This window comes from Eucalyptus grandis, chromosome 5, assembly GCF_016545825.1.
Source record: "Eucalyptus grandis isolate ANBG69807.140 chromosome 5, ASM1654582v1, whole genome shotgun sequence".
Taxonomy (NCBI): domain Eukaryota; kingdom Viridiplantae; phylum Streptophyta; class Magnoliopsida; order Myrtales; family Myrtaceae; genus Eucalyptus; species Eucalyptus grandis.
Genome location: NC_052616.1, coordinates 52,881,156 through 52,897,568, shown reverse-complemented (window position 1 = coordinate 52,897,568; position 16,413 = coordinate 52,881,156). Strand labels below are relative to the sequence as shown.

The window sequence follows — 16,413 nt, the reverse complement described above, 5'->3', positions numbered from 1 at the left end:
TCCAAAAGTAAGATTGAGATATGTATCTCGCACTTTTAATATAGATATGTGAGTGGTTATTGAATAAAGAATAAGGTATGTTTTTTGTTCTTCCTATGAATTCAATTAATTATTAAACAAAAAAGGATAGTTTTTCGATGCCATTACAGTGTTGTGAGATTTACAGCAAATGTAAAAGACTGACTAGGACCCATTGGATATAATTGGATTTGAAATTTTTTTGATTAAAAAGTATTTTCAAATCTAAAATCAATCTTCTTCAAATTAAGATTTTATGATAATTGGATTTAACTAGGAGATTTTTCCTTCTTGGGACCTAATCCAAATTTGTTTTTCCTTTCTTATAGATTGACACCACATAAAGATCCTTGTTATAAACAATTTCAATTAAAAGAATTTTTGCTTTTCTTTTTGGAGCATATATATCTTTGATCACTTTATTTAACCGTGTTTTTACCACCATCCTCCAACGGAAAAAATACTTGACCTTTCTAAAATGAGAAGTTTTTTGAGTCCTAGGAAAAACATAAGCTCTATCCTCTAGTCTACTTATGCATACACACGTTCATGTACATTGTAAATCCAATATGTTTCTTTGTTAACATAATTACGCCTTTTATAATGGTTAGACTGGAATTAGGCCAGGGTTAATTGAAAGGCAAATAAAAGATATGATAACGTAAAAGTTCGAGATCCCCTATTTCGATATCCTCCTAAATTATGCAACAAAATCAAAGTTTCAATGTGAGAGCTTTATCCTCCGTCTCGACTTGACCCAAGCAAAGCTAGCTTAGTAAAAACTTTTCTTTACAAAAATGATAACACAATCCAAAAAAAGTAAAATTTAAAAAGAAAAACTACTGAAGAAGGAGGTCCCAATCATATAAAGCAACTTCTCCGCTAAGGTTTCGTTCGCAGCGCACTGCATAAAACAAACAAAGCGACCTTCAAAAGCCCAGCAAGCCACAAAACAAGCACATTCAAAGAAAAAAACACTTGAAATGGAGCGGCACTTTGATCTTCTCTCGGAAGATGATCTCTTCTTGTCATTATTGTTCGATGTTCCTCAAGTATCAGATTCTGAATTTGCTGAAGAGTTGCAGTTTCAGGAGGTTTTAGAAGTCTCGTCTGTGATGAATATGAATCCTTCAAAAAGAAATACTGGGTCTTCTTTATCTTTGGTGGTTGTAACTGAAGCAAACCCAAACATAAGCCAAATGAAAATCATAGACCCGGTTGAGATAGGCGTTCAGAAAGATGGTGGCGAGTCATCAGAGAGCTTCTGCGAGATTTGTGCAGAGAGAAAAGAGGCCAACGAGATGTTGAGGATCGGGAACGTGTGTTCTCACAGCTTTTGCTCGCTCTGCATAAGCAGGTATGTGGAGACCAAAGTCCAGGACAGTGTCACCGCCATCAAATGCCCAGCATTGGAGTGTGAGGGTGTCCTACAGATTAATTCTTGCAGGCAAATCCTCCCTGTGAATGTTCTCGACATGTGGGAGAAATCGTTGTGCGAGGCAGTGTTTCTTGACTCGCAGAAGTTCTATTGCCCTTTCCAGAACTGCTCAGCGCTTTTGATCAAAGACTATGATGATGGGCAGGTGATTAGAGAGAGCGAGTGCCCATACTGCCATAGGTTGTTCTGTGCCGAGTGTTCCGTGCCTTGGCATGCCGGTGTGTTGTGCGAGGAGTTTCAGTTGTTGAATGAAGATGAGAGAGGGAGGGAGGATCTCATTGTGAGGGAGCTGGCGAAGGAGGAAAAATGGGGGAGATGCCCCAAATGCAAATTTTACGTGGAGAGGACTCAGGGTTGTGCTCACATCGTTTGCAGGTTTGTGATACATTCACTGAAAAGATTTACTTGCTAGCGAATAATTTATCTAGATAAATCAAGAAGCTTGACCCCTTGCAGCTTCTTTGTCGAGATTTTTCTGAAATCCTATAGATATCGAAGGGTTGTTGCTTGTGTACAATTGGTGAAACAGACTTTATTGGGGATCTTCCATTTTTAGAAAGGATTTGTCATCGATTGTGGATTTCACAATTTAAATGACATAAAAGACAGATGAACTCATAATAATTTAATTCAGGTGCAAGGTCCAAGCGTATTTCATCAAATTGTGGTGGTAAAAATACACTTGAATACAGTGTGAAAGCTGCATGACTAGGCAATGGTCAGTATGTAGTTTGATGATTAAGCATAAGACGTTTCATAAATCATCAAGCCTTATCACTGATATTCAATGGTACACTGTCTATGTAAGTAGTGTGGCCACTTTGCTTTATTCTGTTGATGGCTGGTACTGAAGATCACGCTAGTTAGTGTTTTATTATGAATCCTTTGGCAAAGTTAGCGGTACCTGAGTTTGTAAATGTTCAATTGTTCATACTTTTCTACATTTTGTTGGCTACATTGTTGTTCCTTGGCGGCTTGCAATTGCAGGTGCCAGGTTCAGTTTTGCTATGGATGTGGATCAGAATGGACTGATACTCATGGTGGTTGTACAAGAAACTAAGGAGCAAAAGACAGAGGAAAGAAGGCCTAACCATGTAATCAGTTACATCTGAATTTATCGTTGATAAGAACATGTGGTATGGTGTAGAAGCGATGTGATCAATGTTTTGGGTGAAGCAACATATAGTGTATGGATTAAACCTGCTCTATGATTTTTTCCAGGGTGTGTTGTTCTTGTTTGAGCTTCCGGTCGCCTGTCGATCTTTTTTTCAAGAATATCACTGAAAGATCATTCAATACAAGTCATAGTGACAAATATAGATTCATTTTATCAACGGGTGTCAATTCCATACGATTCCAGAATACTTTCCCATTTCAATCATGTGGCTTGTTTGAACTTGTCCTTATTACCATAGAGTAGACTCTGCATTTTGCTTCTAAGAGTTTATTTTGTTGCTTAAAATGTTTCTATACACACAAAGTAGAATCATTTGCTTTTCCGTGAAGCAATGGAAGTAACTGAGAGCATGAGCACTTTGCTGATGTTCCTAAGATCTGCCATTCATCGAAGTATTGACTAGAATTTTGCTCTCTTTAAAACATTTGGATTTCTTTCTTTCTTTCTTTTTTTCCTTTTGTCGGGGTTCCAACAATGGTCTTTCCTTGCCCGTCTCAATATCTCATCTCCAATTTAGATTGTTCGTACTGGTTTTTAGTCATTTACTCATTGATCGAATATACTCTTTTGCATTCACTAAAATGGACCCAAGAATGTAGATTACAAAATAGCTACTTCTTTCAGCAGAAGTTGCTGAGATAATACCTTTTGTTGATTACCTGGCCAAAAATAAATAAACTTTCTTGACTACAATATACCATTTCGCACTGGTAATTGCTAATGCCTCCTCTTTTCACCAAGTCAAATTGCATCGTATTGCAATATCTGAAGACCATTGTAGACCAGGAAGAGCATCAGTTAGATAGGTTTGCAGTCTACCCCAATCTTAGAACTTTACTGATATTGTGTTAGAGGCTTTCACACAAAATCACTTTAATCTAAGATCTATGTATATAATCAGTCGGGCATCAAGAATCCAAAGTAAACATATTTCAATGCTTGAAGGCAGTGCGAAAGAAGTTGTAATTTGGCTCTAGTGTGGCAGGTTCCAGGCTGAGCACTTTCGATATTCGATAGATGAAGGTACAAATATGTAGAAACAGGGGGTAGGGTGGCCTTTAAGAAAGAAGTCCTTTCTATGTCCGATACTACAAATAATTACGTCTTTAAGATCGCTTTTTCATTTTTCAATACTAGGACGCTTCTGGGTGAAGCTAAGACTTTTCTTTTTCTCCTAATAGCTTCAATCCGTTTCATTTAGCCTACTTATGACGTGTACGAATTAAAAATAACAGCGCTCGACTGAAGATGTACTTATATATACATTTGTGATTGAATAATTGTTTTTCATTACGTTTCCGTTTAATATATATATATTGGTTCTATGTTTACGACCACCCATATCATGATTGCGAGGATTAACTGTGTAATTTTTTATTTTTTTTTACCTTAGCAATTGAAGGTATAAAGTGTGTTGAGAAGTGGTAGCACCTGTGTAAGAAATGGGTTTGGTCAAATAGACGAAGTCATGTCTCGCAATGAAAATGCATGGTAAAGGATATATAGCTCATTTGCATGCTAAAGTATACGCTAATGAACGTGCGGGAAAAATTACTTAATTAGTTCCAAATTTATGTAGTAATATTAATTTAGTCATTAACTTTTTAATTTTTTAATTTAATTCTTTTTTTTTTTATGAAATTCTGACGTAGTCTGTCCAACCAACTTTCACCTTAAATTTTTGATGTAATGAATTAGTCATCACTACCCGCTCTACGTGGCATGTTGGTAACCTGACAAAAAAATTTACTCAAAACAACATCATTTCGAGTAATTTTTTTGAATTTTGAGATTTTTTTTCTTTTTTCTTTTTTCCTTTTCCTTTCATCTTCTTTTTCTTTTACTATCCATCTTTTTTGTTTCTTTCTTTTTGACTAAACTTTGCATATCAAATCCAGACAATGCGTAACTTAAAAAAGAACCTCTTACCTCTCTTTGGATCAATCATCCACAGCCCCACCAGCTTATCGAGAGCCATGGTGTTCTTCGCCTCTACAATCTCCAAAATGAACAGTAAATATTTTTTTAAAGAAAAAAAGATAAACAGTAAAGGGATGATTGTTCAAAAATTGTAAAATTATAATACATCAACCAATTCACTCATAAACATTTTAATTATACCAATTTTATCTCAAAACTTTTAATGACTTACCAATTTTGTCATCGACTTTTCTTTATATCAATTTAATCCTAAATCTTTTAAAGAATTGCTAATATAATCCTCAACTTATTATTTGGATATTTTCCCATAAGGACTACATTGGCTAATGTCAAAATGTTTCGGATTAAATTAACAAATCATCAAAATATTTAGGACTAAATTAGCATAGTTGAAAGATCTAGGACTAAATTGACAAATCGTCAAAAGATTTAAGATTAAATTAACACAAATTGAATGTTTATGATTAAATTGTCATATGTACGATATGTTTGAGACTTTTTTAACAAATTGCCCAACATCAAAAGAAAAAAGAAAAAAATCTGGAAATTCAAAATATTACTTTGCGCATGTTTTGAGTTTGCCTCTTGATGGTGTTCGAGCTGCATTTAGAATCACACTTCGCAACCATGAATGTATATCGAAGGGATTACCTTTATGGCATAAATGATTTGATAATTTTGTCTAATCTATTATGATTATTAGCATTTTTTAAGAAGTGTTAGATTTTTTTTTTTGGTCAGTCCTACTTTATTTCTATTTTACACTCACACTCTCAGACTTTTGCCCTGCCTTTTGTAGGGTGTGGGAGTCGAAGCCCACTCCTGAAACTTACGCATCTCCGTTCTCATCGTTCAAAGAAGGTGGGGTTTGAACTTCTCACCTCCCTCTTCTATATTGAAAGAATGGCCACTGGGGTGAATCCTAATAATTAAGAAGGGTAGATTATATACGCAGTCGGTGATGTGTTTACTCCACATCGGGGAGGCTAAATATCTAGTGATGTGTGTGCAGATTCATCTAGATTGGGGAGAATAGCAGATCGGAGTCCGAGGACAAAAGGGTGCATGGAAAAGTTAAGTGCAATTATGTCACACCAGAACTCTTGTTGCACTCAATCCCCGGTTGTCCTTGCTTTTCTGTTGTACTTGCAAGAGACAGAGAGTCGGTAGGAGGCGTCAATGCTTTTCTATCTACCCCCAGAAGACAATGATACTCCTATTATAATTGCAGAAGACAGACTCCGAGAAAGGAGTCTTGGCTTTTCCATCAGAGAGTCAATGCTCCTTCATTGCTTGGAAATCGCCGGTTGTCTTGTCATACTTTCTCGAGACTCGAAGGTTGCCCCTTGAAAAACACGACGACTCTGCAACAACCCTGCTAGAGTTTGGCAATCGGGGTTAATGTGGTTTGTGTGTGTCTTTCTTCTGAAGCACTGATGACGCGATAAATTATTTATTTTAACGATGAAAAATAAGTTAAATTTTCATAAGACATTTCACCAAATTTAATTTCTTTATATTAGAACCTAGGTTTATGTCTTGCGTTCTTCATATTTACTAAACTCAAATTCTTTAAGTCATTCAGTATGATAATGCTCTTTAAAAATGATATATTGGCCACCCATTCCGAATCCACCCTAACCAATAATGGATCTTTTAGGCCAAAATTAGTGAGATATATGATGGCTCTAGCCTTTCATCCTTTAAAAGGTTTTACTAAATGTAACTTTCTGTCATCTTGAACGTATTCTTATAACAGTGTAAGTTTAAAACTCAACTTAAAGTCTCTACATATTTTAAACATTGAAATAAGACAGATCCAAATGGAAAAGTACAAAGGATTATTTTATAAAATGTCTTAAAAAATAATGTCATATACGCTCAAACTAATAATTTGTCAAGTTTGACGTGTCAAATACTGCAATTGCCTCTATATAATATGATTCAATGCATTCTGTATCGCACCCAGTTGATCACGGTGGTCATATTGTCTAGGGAAGGAGTCTCTTGGGTAATACTTCTATCAAAGAGAAACCCAAGACACCCACAAACCCAAAAAAAAGAAAAGAAAGATGGATCCTTCAGATCTCCTTCTCTTGCTTCTTCTAATGTTTGCTTCCACCATAAACGCCCAATTCCCAGCGACCTACTGTGGTTCGACTGGCAACTTCACCGTCAACAGCACCTACCAAACCACCCTCACCACTCTCCTCTCATCCATCTCCACCACCAACTCCTCGTCCCTCTCCTATGGTTTCTTCAATGCCTCCGCCACCATCTCTGGCGCCTCCCAAACCCTCTACGTCTTTGGCCTCTGCCGCGGTGACTTAACCGCCATGAGCTGCCGCGGCTGCCTTGATGCCTTGGCCTCCGACATGCGCCGCCTCTGCCCCCTCCAGAAAGAAGCACTCCTCTACACCGGGAACTGCATAATCCGGTACTCAAACGCCTCGTTCTTCGGCACAGTTGCCACAGAACCCACTTACGTGGCAAGAACCTCTGACGGTGTCTCGAGCCCGGAGACGTACAATGGCGCGATGAGGAAGCTCCTGAATGGTCTGTTGGCCGAGGCAGCGGGTGGCGGCTCGCTGAGAAAGTACGCGTCGGGGAACGAATCAGCGGGGCCTGACATGATCTACGCGTTGGTGCAGTGCACGCCTGACTTAACGGAGCAGCGATGCGGCGACTGCCTGGTGTTAGGCGTCCAGACGATCAGGGATTGCTGCGACAGGTATACAGGAGGACGGTTCATGGTGCCAAGTTGCCTGATCCTGTACGAGACCAATCATCAGTTCTTCGACCCAGTCAGTCAGCCACTTCCGCCGCCGCCACCATCTCCATCGCCATCACAGGAGGCAGATGTGCTGCCTCCAACTCTAGGTATTTTGTCTCTCGTTCAGGAGTTTCGTACAAGGCGTTTGTCTTTCTTTTCTATAAAATTATACGGGCTTCGTGCGAGATAAACACAATCAATTCTTCATATGAGCATAATCTACATGCTTTACAAACCATAAGATTTTTTCTTTTTTCTTTTTTTTGTTGATTTATGCTCAATAGATTATGTAATTTTTCTGCTTTTTGATAAAAAAGAAGGCATCGGTTGGTCCATATTTTTTCGGGAAAGGAAGATATGTTTAATCATTAATGCATCACATAGATACTAGTCACTATCACAGTCAGTTCATTGAGTTACATTCATTGCTCGCAAGCTGTCATATGAGATTGTGAGTCTTGGTCAAGATATGAGTGCAGATGTTCGTTACGTCTCATCATTCAGTCAAAAAGAAAAGGGAAAGAAAATTGCGAAGCCATAATTGAAACATTGGTTACACGAAACAGCATGGGATCTTTGATTATAACTAGAACTATACCGTCCGTCGTCAAAGGAAAAGAGATGCTAAAACTTGCCTTAATTGTATCTTATCGTCCAAAAATGAAGCTAATCAGAATAAGATTGATTAGCAATGTTAGATATACTAAGAAATTTTATCGAGACTCTCTTATTAGGTGTTGAAGAAAATGGGACCCGTGAGAGAGAGAGAGAGAGAGAGAGAGAGATCTAAATCCATCAAACCACAATGGTGGTCACCATGTATATATCGGTCCTATATGTGCACATGGAAACGTCTAATAACCCTGCAAAAAAATTGTAAACTTGCTTCCTTGCCCCACTCTGTTTTCGAAACCGTTTAACTGTTTTTACTCTGATTGCATGAAAGTAATGATATTGAAGTCGAAAAGGCAATCGATTATCCCTAAAAACTTAAAAATTTAGAGAATAATGTGATATTTTCCAAATCTTATTAGATGAAAATAATTGATAGGATGACAAAATCCAGAAATCCAAAGAACTTCCCTTGAATTATCAAAGAATGGCGTGATGTGTTTTTCACATCGTAATTGGTGCTTTAGTCATTTCCACAGTCGTAATGGCGCTAGTCATTTCTCCAGCGCATTACTTAGTAATCAGTGTGCCTTTGCTCTTGCAGTTGGAAAGAGCGATTCGACGAGGACTGTGATGATTGTGGTCTTCACAAGTGTTTCTGCACTACTTGTCATCAGCATTGTCGTCGTGCTCCTGAAAGTGAGAAGGAAGAAGAAGCAGCCCAGACAAAGTGTTGAAGGCGAGTCTTTATCCTTTCGCATTGGAACAGAAACTGTTCATGAGGTTAAAAAAGATCAGAAAATAATTAAGTTGACTAAAGACTATGCTTTTACACGAGCGAAGTGGTAAGAGCTGCATCGCTTTCGACAATTAGGCCAACAACTTTATAAGGGTCAAAAGGTTAAGGGTTTAGATTTAATAAAAGTTTGTGAAACTTTCATTATGAAAATTATGAAAAGATAATAATGCTCGCTCTGAATGACCGCATTTTTGTCTTTCTAGTTGAAGGTGTGCATGAAATTAGCACAGCTGAGTCACTGCAATTTGATTTCAACACTATCAGAGCGGCAACGGATAACTTCTCTGATTCCAAGAAGCTTGGACAAGGCGGTTTTGGAGCAGTCTACATGGTAATAATAAATAGAGCATATCCTCTACTCTTTTGTATTCAAAATTTAAGCAACCAAATAGTAAAAGATGACATCAATCCAATACTTGTCGAAATGCTTCAATGTACCAATTGATAGTCACAAGGACCTAATTTGGTGAAATTATAGGGTCAGCTCTCCAATGGACAGGAAATTGCGGTGAAACGGCTATCGCAAAATTCCAGCCAAGGGGAAGTAGAGTTCAAGAATGAGGTCATGTTACTAGCCAGGCTACAACATAGGAACTTAGTTAGGCTCCTAGGTTTCTGTCTGGAAGGAGTCGAACAACTTCTCATTTATGAGTTTGTGCCCAATGCGAGCCTTGATCAGTTCATATTCGGTATGTTTCTTGAGTTGTCATTCATGAAATCAGATCCTTGCATAATGATTAATAGAGGTCTTATAGAATGTGATTCCACCAAAATGCGTAGATCCCCTGAAGCGTGCGAATCTCAATTGGGATAGGCGCCACAATATAATAATGGGTGTTGCTAGAGGGATGCTTTACCTACACGAAGAGTCTCGGCTTCGTATTATCCATCGAGACCTCAAAGCTAGCAACATTTTGTTGGACTCAAACATGAATCCTAAGATATCGGATTTTGGTATGGCAAGACTATTTGAGTTGGACCAAACTCGGGCCGAGACTAACCGAATCGTGGGGACCTAGTAAGTGCCACAACCTCCCAAAACTAATGCTTACCAAAAGAACAAACCAAACTGTAGAGCTAACATGGTGGACTTGTTGTGATGCATAGTGGATATATGGCGCCAGAATATGCAATGCATGGAACTTTCTCGATCAAGTCAGATGTGTTCAGTTTTGGAGTGTTGGTTTTGGAGATTGTGAGTGGTCAAAAGAACACTCTTTTCGGCATGGACGATGACACAGAGGTCCTTATAAGCTATGTGAGTTTAAGAACATACCTTCTCATTTTGCATAATCCAAGGATCAATCTGCTCAATGATTGTCACGATGTTTGCAGGTATGGAAGAATTGGAGGGAAGGATCAATATCAAACATCATCGATCCCTCCATGACTTCTGGTTCGAGTACTGAAATAGCGCGGTGCATTCACATTGGCCTACTATGTGTCCAAGAAAATGTGGTTAGCCGGCCAACGATGACCTCGGTCCTTCTCATGCTTAATAGCCACTCTGTCACTCTCCAAGTGCCATCAAGACCCGCATTCTACATGCACAACAACATCGAATCTGATATGCGGTCCACAGAGGATTACTGTATGAGGGTATCTGAGGTCGAGGAATCAAGAAGCAAATCAAACCAGTTCTCAAAAAACGAGACCTCTATGACCGAGCCTTTCCCACGGTAGCCTTAGAAAATGGGAGATTAGTGTGCCCTGCACATTACTTTTTGTGTTTGTCATGGTTTTTAGATCATCAAATTACATTCTCATGACTTGATTCTTCCTTAGATTATTTAGGAGTTATATGCCTTCATTGGCTTGGGATTACATCCAGATTCATAGGATGTTGGAAGTGAAGGATATTCACGAAAAGTCATGCCTGGTACTATTTGTGTTAAGACAAGAACAGCCAGAACAGCTTGCTCTCATAGAATTCGTGTTGGACTAGGTTATTTTAGGCGTGATTTTAGGTAACCTCAACGTCGGTAGTTGGTTTAAACATATATGTAGCTGCCAAGAAAATCATGAGAATTTATCTCCAATTCTCTACTGAGTCAAATCGGTTCCACCATTTGAATGCTTTTCAGATGGTTAACCACTTTCATCTTATCATCTACTTATCTTTTTTCTAATATATGTAAGTTTTGTGAACTGAATTTGTTGACTTCCCGTCCCATGTATTATAGAAACTAGCCAGGTCTTTTTCCCTCGTGATGCATCCGATTGATTACAATCGCAACATACTATAGTTTACTAACATATTTTATGGGTTAGGTAAGACAAGTCAAATTCGAATTCCTGTGTTCCCATATGCTGTGTTATTTATAGTTTGACCGCAATTCCTGTCAAGCATATCAAATTTTAAGATCTAAATATTGATGTAAAACTTAGGTATTTTAAGCGATGATGTCACGACTGGTGGGTCTCCCATAAGTGGTGCATTTGACTCTTCAATAAATGTTATTTGAGTCCATCGTTTTTTTTTTTTCAATTGACCGACTCATTAAATTAAGCTTGCTGCACCAAGATAGAAATTCTAATTACTAGATTGCTCTAGAAAGTTTGTTCTATTGAGACATTAGAAAGGGGAAGTTTTCCAAAAAGTTGTAAACCTATTGTACTTTTGTTAATTTAATCCTAAACATTCTAATCGTACTAATTGAGTGCTGAACCTCTTCACGTCTTGCTAGTTAGGTCCATCTAGCTAATTTGAGTAGAAATTGTTAACATGGGTACCAATCATCATGCTTGGCACGACTAGTATTAACGTTGACAATTTTTCTATAATATTTTAATAATTTTTATTTTTTTATTAAATTATATTATTTTTATTCCTTTTCCTTTTCCTTTTTTTTTTCTCTTCTCTGTTTTGTTTTTTTTTTCTTTAAAAAAACAATTCTAGCTGGTGAGATCACTAGTCAACCATCACTATTCATAGGCAAGGGCCAACGATCCTCGCCTATGCTGGGGGAAGGCATCACAACCCTTCCCAACCACCAGTGATGGCATGATTGAGGTGAGATCATCGAGCCCTCCCTCACTAAACAAACAAAATAAAAAAAAATAAAAAAAAATTCAAAAAGTAATTTAAAATTTTGATAAAATATTTTTACAAATTGTCTACTTTAGCACCAATTATGTCATATAAGACGGTCAATGTTCATGTTAGTGATTTTTGGCAAAAATTGCCCAAATGGACTCAACTAGCAAAACGTGAAAATGTTTATGATCCAATTGGCATAATTAAAATGTTTAAAATTGAATTAACATAAGTTCAATAAGTTTAAGACTTTTTATGCAATTTTCCCAATTTAAAAGTATCCATTAATTGTAATTTATCTGAGAGATTATCAATACATGATGTTGCTTAAGCTTGACATCATCATATCTTCTTACTACGCCTCATATTGCTTAATGATTCTTGAAATTGTGTGCGTAAGAGTTGCCTTTTTTTTTTCTTGGTCAACGTGTGTAGGGCCCAAAAAAAAAGGAAGAAATAAAGGGGGAAAAGAAGACCACGATTAAGAGCACGCCCGAGAAAGAAAGGAAGAGAGAGAGAGGGAAAAAAAGGAAAGAAGAAATAAGTGGAAGAAAGACAAAGAAAAAAGAGAATTTTGTGCCCCTGATGCCTTGCCAAGCCAATTTAACTATGTATTGCAATGTCCGATAATTGTTCACACCCTTGTTCATCTAATCAAAGTAATATTTGGGTTTAGGGCACAAATTTGAGGTTCCGTGAATTTTAAACTACAAAATTCGATTAGGGAGTTGTTGAGCTACAAATATATAATAGTTTAGGTCGTTCTAGAGCCGTAAGATTTTAGGAAACTCAATTTGGACTTGTAGTTTACTCGACACAGATTTTTGAAGCTGGCCATGAGTGGTGAACAATGTGCGACTAGCGGCTTTGAAGTTGAATTTCGATGGTTTTTGGCTCAATTTGGGTCGACCGAGTTATGAGTCTTCTAATACTTCAAAAGATCTTCTTCTTCTTTTTTTTAACTGTAAACACGCTTGAAATGGAGTTTGATAGAGAGAATTATGGTGTGACTGAGTTTCGCACTCAAACTCCATGTTGTAGATAACTTTGAATATATGCTTTGGTTGAGAGGTCTGTTAGCGTGTAGAAGTTGTTTCGTTAACGTTTAAATTTGGTATAGCCGTTATATAGGTGTTGTAGTATTTTATTCGATTTTGATATCGATTCTTATTTAATTGTTAGGATTACAAGGTTCTTGGTGCGTATAGGTACGTTGTTTGATCATAGACAATCCAAGATGAGTGGTACTATCTCTTCTTCAAGTTTGTAAATTAATATTTCGAAAGCAATATGGATAATATCTAGTACGAGTTAAGAAATTACATTATTGTTGCATAAATAGCTAGATTGAGCATTTACTACTCATTGAAATGTTTAGAAAGTGTGTCATGCAAGGTATTGTGAATTGGTTTATGAATGATTTAAAAAATGGTTGTGAAATGGCGGATGGACTAGTTTCGAAAAGTTATTTATTTAATTTATAAGATTTAAGTTTGGATTGGATTTCTCATATTGGATGATGTTTGTTTGATGCTCAATATGACTTTGAACCTAGTGAGGGGTTTGTGAGTATGTGTATCGATTAAGGATATATTTTTTGGCTGAGCCATCGACTTTGTAGATAAAGAACTTGCCAAGGAGAGAACCTTAGTCGCCTTGTCACGTGCCATAACCATGGTAGGATATTGAGTAATAAATTAGTCAATGGATAGCCTTTTGATTATGTGATTTGAAATTGATCAATGGACTTGACCATTGATTTATGAATTATGATGGTAAATTTAAATGAGTATTTCCGATTTATATATAGATGAAATGAAACAATACATATTTCATTCAACATGTATATTATATTGTGATTTTGGATTACAACTTTCTAGTATTGCTTTATACTGCATAGTAGCTAGTCGACCTACTTTGAAGAGATAAGCACTACTCACTAGACTATGGTCGCTTATCCCATTCCTTTTCAATCTTTTCAAGTTCCTCGGTTAGTGGCCAATAGGGTGAGAGTGTTATCAATGGAGGCTTTTGGGAGCTAGACTTTTTGATTATGGTTTGAGGCTTCGTCCTTTGAGTTGAAGGACATCTAGATCATTGCCCTTGTCATTGCAGAACATGAGCTGTGATAGTGTGACTCAAGAGGACTTGAAATTCAAAAACTCAGCTCAAATAAATTGAGTTTGTGACACTCGCCTTGAGTTTAAATGACCTAGTGAGTAAGAGCTTTTACTTTGATGAAATGTTTTAGAAGCCAAAACTTCACTTTCCTAAGGTTGATCACCAAAATTAAATCTCCGTACATAGGTTGAGTTTAACTCGAACTAGAGCTGAAGAGCTCGACTTTGAGCTTGAACTTGAATTCTATGGTATGAAAAATACTAAAAACATATGTTACTCACACTCACAATATCCTGTACTTATTTTGATTTGAATAATTGTTATGGATATATGGAGGTGCTTTTTCTTTCTTGTTTGGTATTGGAAATATAAACTTTGAGATTATAAAGATATGAAGGTTCTTGCATATTTGTTTAACAAGATTAAGGGTAATATTTATTCAATTGAACCCATAAGAAAACAAACTAATAGTATATTACGTCTTTCCAATAAATAAAAAAACCAAATATTAGAGTTTGGGTTGAAAATAGGTGATAAATCAGTTCAAATCATACTATACATAATCCCAATGATTACAATCTTTGTATACTACTTAAGTAATATATTCAGCCATTTTTTTATGCATCAAACAATGTCCTTCTCTGATTTAGTCAAAGGCATGCCGTCATATACATATATGATCAATGCTAGAAGATTTATGACAAATTACTTTTTTTGAAAGTTAGCTCAAAGCAGTTCAAATTATACTCCTAGCGATTACTTTGTGTACTGCTCAGGCAATATATTGAGCCATTTTTTATGCATGAAACTTAAATCCTTTTCCAATTTAGTTAAATACATACTGTTATATACATATATGCTCGATGCAAGGAGATTTGTGAAGAATTACCTTTTAAGACATAGCTCGAAGCACTTAAATTGAGTATGAACCAAACCTTAGATCTCGAGTTCTAGAGAACAAATTCTCAATTATTTTATCAATTTAAGTTTCTCTAGGCCTAGCAATTGGTCATACATTGAAAGGCATAGCTCGAAACACATACAAAGCCAACCTCATTTACATTATAGATCCAATATGCTTTTTTGTTAACATAATCACGCTTTTTATAATGGTTTGACTGGAACTATACCAGGGTTAAAATGCAGGAAGATATAATTGAAAGGCAAATAAAAGATCTGAAAAGATAAAATTTCAAGACCTCTTGTTTTGATATCCTCCTAAATTGACAAATCAAAGTTTCAATGTGAAAGCATTATCCTTCATCTTCACTTGACCCAAGCAAAGCTAGCTTAGTAAAAACCTTTTTTTTTTTAAACAAAAAATGATAGCATTATCCAACAACTAAGATTGAAAAAGAAAATCTCCTAAAGATGGGATTAAAGTCCCAATCATATTAAGCAGCTTCTCCGCTAAGGTTTCGTGCATAGTGCACTTCATCTTGATATCTTAAAACAAGCAAAGCGACCTTCAAAAGACCAACAAGCCACAAAACAAGCACATTAAAAGGAAAGAAACTTGAGAGATGGAGCAGCACTTTGATCTTCTCTCGCAAGATGATCTCTTCTTGTCATTATTGTTTGATGTTCCTCAAGTATCGGATTCTAAATATGCTGAAGAATTGCAGTTTCCGGAGTTTTTGGAAGTCTCCTGTGTGATGAATATGAATACTTCGAAAAGAGATAGTGGGTCTTCCTCGTCTTTGGTGGTTGTGACTGTCACGCCCGAACCCTAGGCATGCGAACATCCCTCGGCGGTCGACTAAATTGTAACGTTCCTAGGATGCGTCGCCGACCCATTCATTTTATACACATACAAAAGCGAACTAATAAACCCCAAACAACAATCAAACATAGGATAGAAAAGTAGGACGACCGATTTTCACAAAACACGCTTTATATACATATCAAGTTGGTCCTACCAGTCTATACACAAGTCTTGTTTCAAAAAGAAACTACTAGGCCACCTACACACCAGACCCTTCTACCTTGGGCTCTGGGTTATCCACACTAGGGACTTGAAAATATTAAACCATGATGAGGTGAGAAAATCTCAGCAAGTCAACACCCTAAACTCTGATTAGGACGAGAATTCACTCAGAGGCAGTCCTAAACATGCACCATTCAGATCTTACCTTGCCTCAGCACGTCCCTGCATATTAGTTCAACATATATGCATCAAGCATAATCAATAATTGAAACACATCATTTTCATATATCAATCAATCACATGGGTCCTGATTATAAGGTAAAATCGTTATGACATGTCCCATTCCATGCCACACAATTTTGCCCATAATCAGGTGTGGCTATCTCAATCACTAAGGCATGTCCCAGTTATACCACGGCCAACTCAATAGTCAGCGGTCATCCGGCATAATCGGGCATCATCTCGCTTTGTCGAGCATGGCAACGTCTATATCGAGACGGCATTCCCGTAGGAGCATTGGCCCAGCTTCCATTGCGACTAGCATTCGTTGTTAAGGGCATCCAAACTTAA

General features: G+C 37.0%; 3 protein-coding genes across 3 annotated transcripts; all 3 read left to right on the top strand.

Moving 5' to 3' along the window:
* Positions 1 to 933: 933 nt before the first annotated feature.
* LOC104445152 (probable E3 ubiquitin-protein ligase RNF144A-B) lies at positions 934 to 2,786 on the top strand. Its single transcript, XM_010058974.3, has 2 exons — positions 934 to 1,831; positions 2,444 to 2,786. Exons 1-2 carry the CDS (start codon positions 1,002 to 1,004, stop codon positions 2,514 to 2,516), a joined length of 903 nt encoding a protein of 300 aa, XP_010057276.2. The 5' UTR covers positions 934 to 1,001; the 3' UTR covers positions 2,517 to 2,786.
* Positions 2,787 to 6,641: 3,855 nt separating this feature from the next.
* On the top strand, positions 6,642 to 8,929 carry LOC120293273 (cysteine-rich receptor-like protein kinase 29). Its single transcript, XM_039312333.1, has 2 exons — positions 6,642 to 7,454; positions 8,564 to 8,929. The coding sequence occupies exons 1-2, from the start codon at positions 6,647 to 6,649 to the stop codon at positions 8,806 to 8,808; spliced, it is 1,053 nt and encodes a 350-aa protein (XP_039168267.1). The 5' UTR covers positions 6,642 to 6,646; the 3' UTR covers positions 8,809 to 8,929.
* On the top strand, positions 8,804 to 10,730 carry LOC104445467 (cysteine-rich receptor-like protein kinase 10). The gene is made up of 5 exons (XM_039312332.1): positions 8,804 to 9,089; positions 9,237 to 9,447; positions 9,539 to 9,776; positions 9,866 to 10,016; positions 10,094 to 10,730. The coding sequence occupies exons 1-5, from the start codon at positions 8,925 to 8,927 to the stop codon at positions 10,439 to 10,441; spliced, it is 1,113 nt and encodes a 370-aa protein (XP_039168266.1). The 5' UTR covers positions 8,804 to 8,924; the 3' UTR covers positions 10,442 to 10,730.
* The last annotated feature ends 5,683 nt before the right edge of the window (positions 10,731 to 16,413 follow it).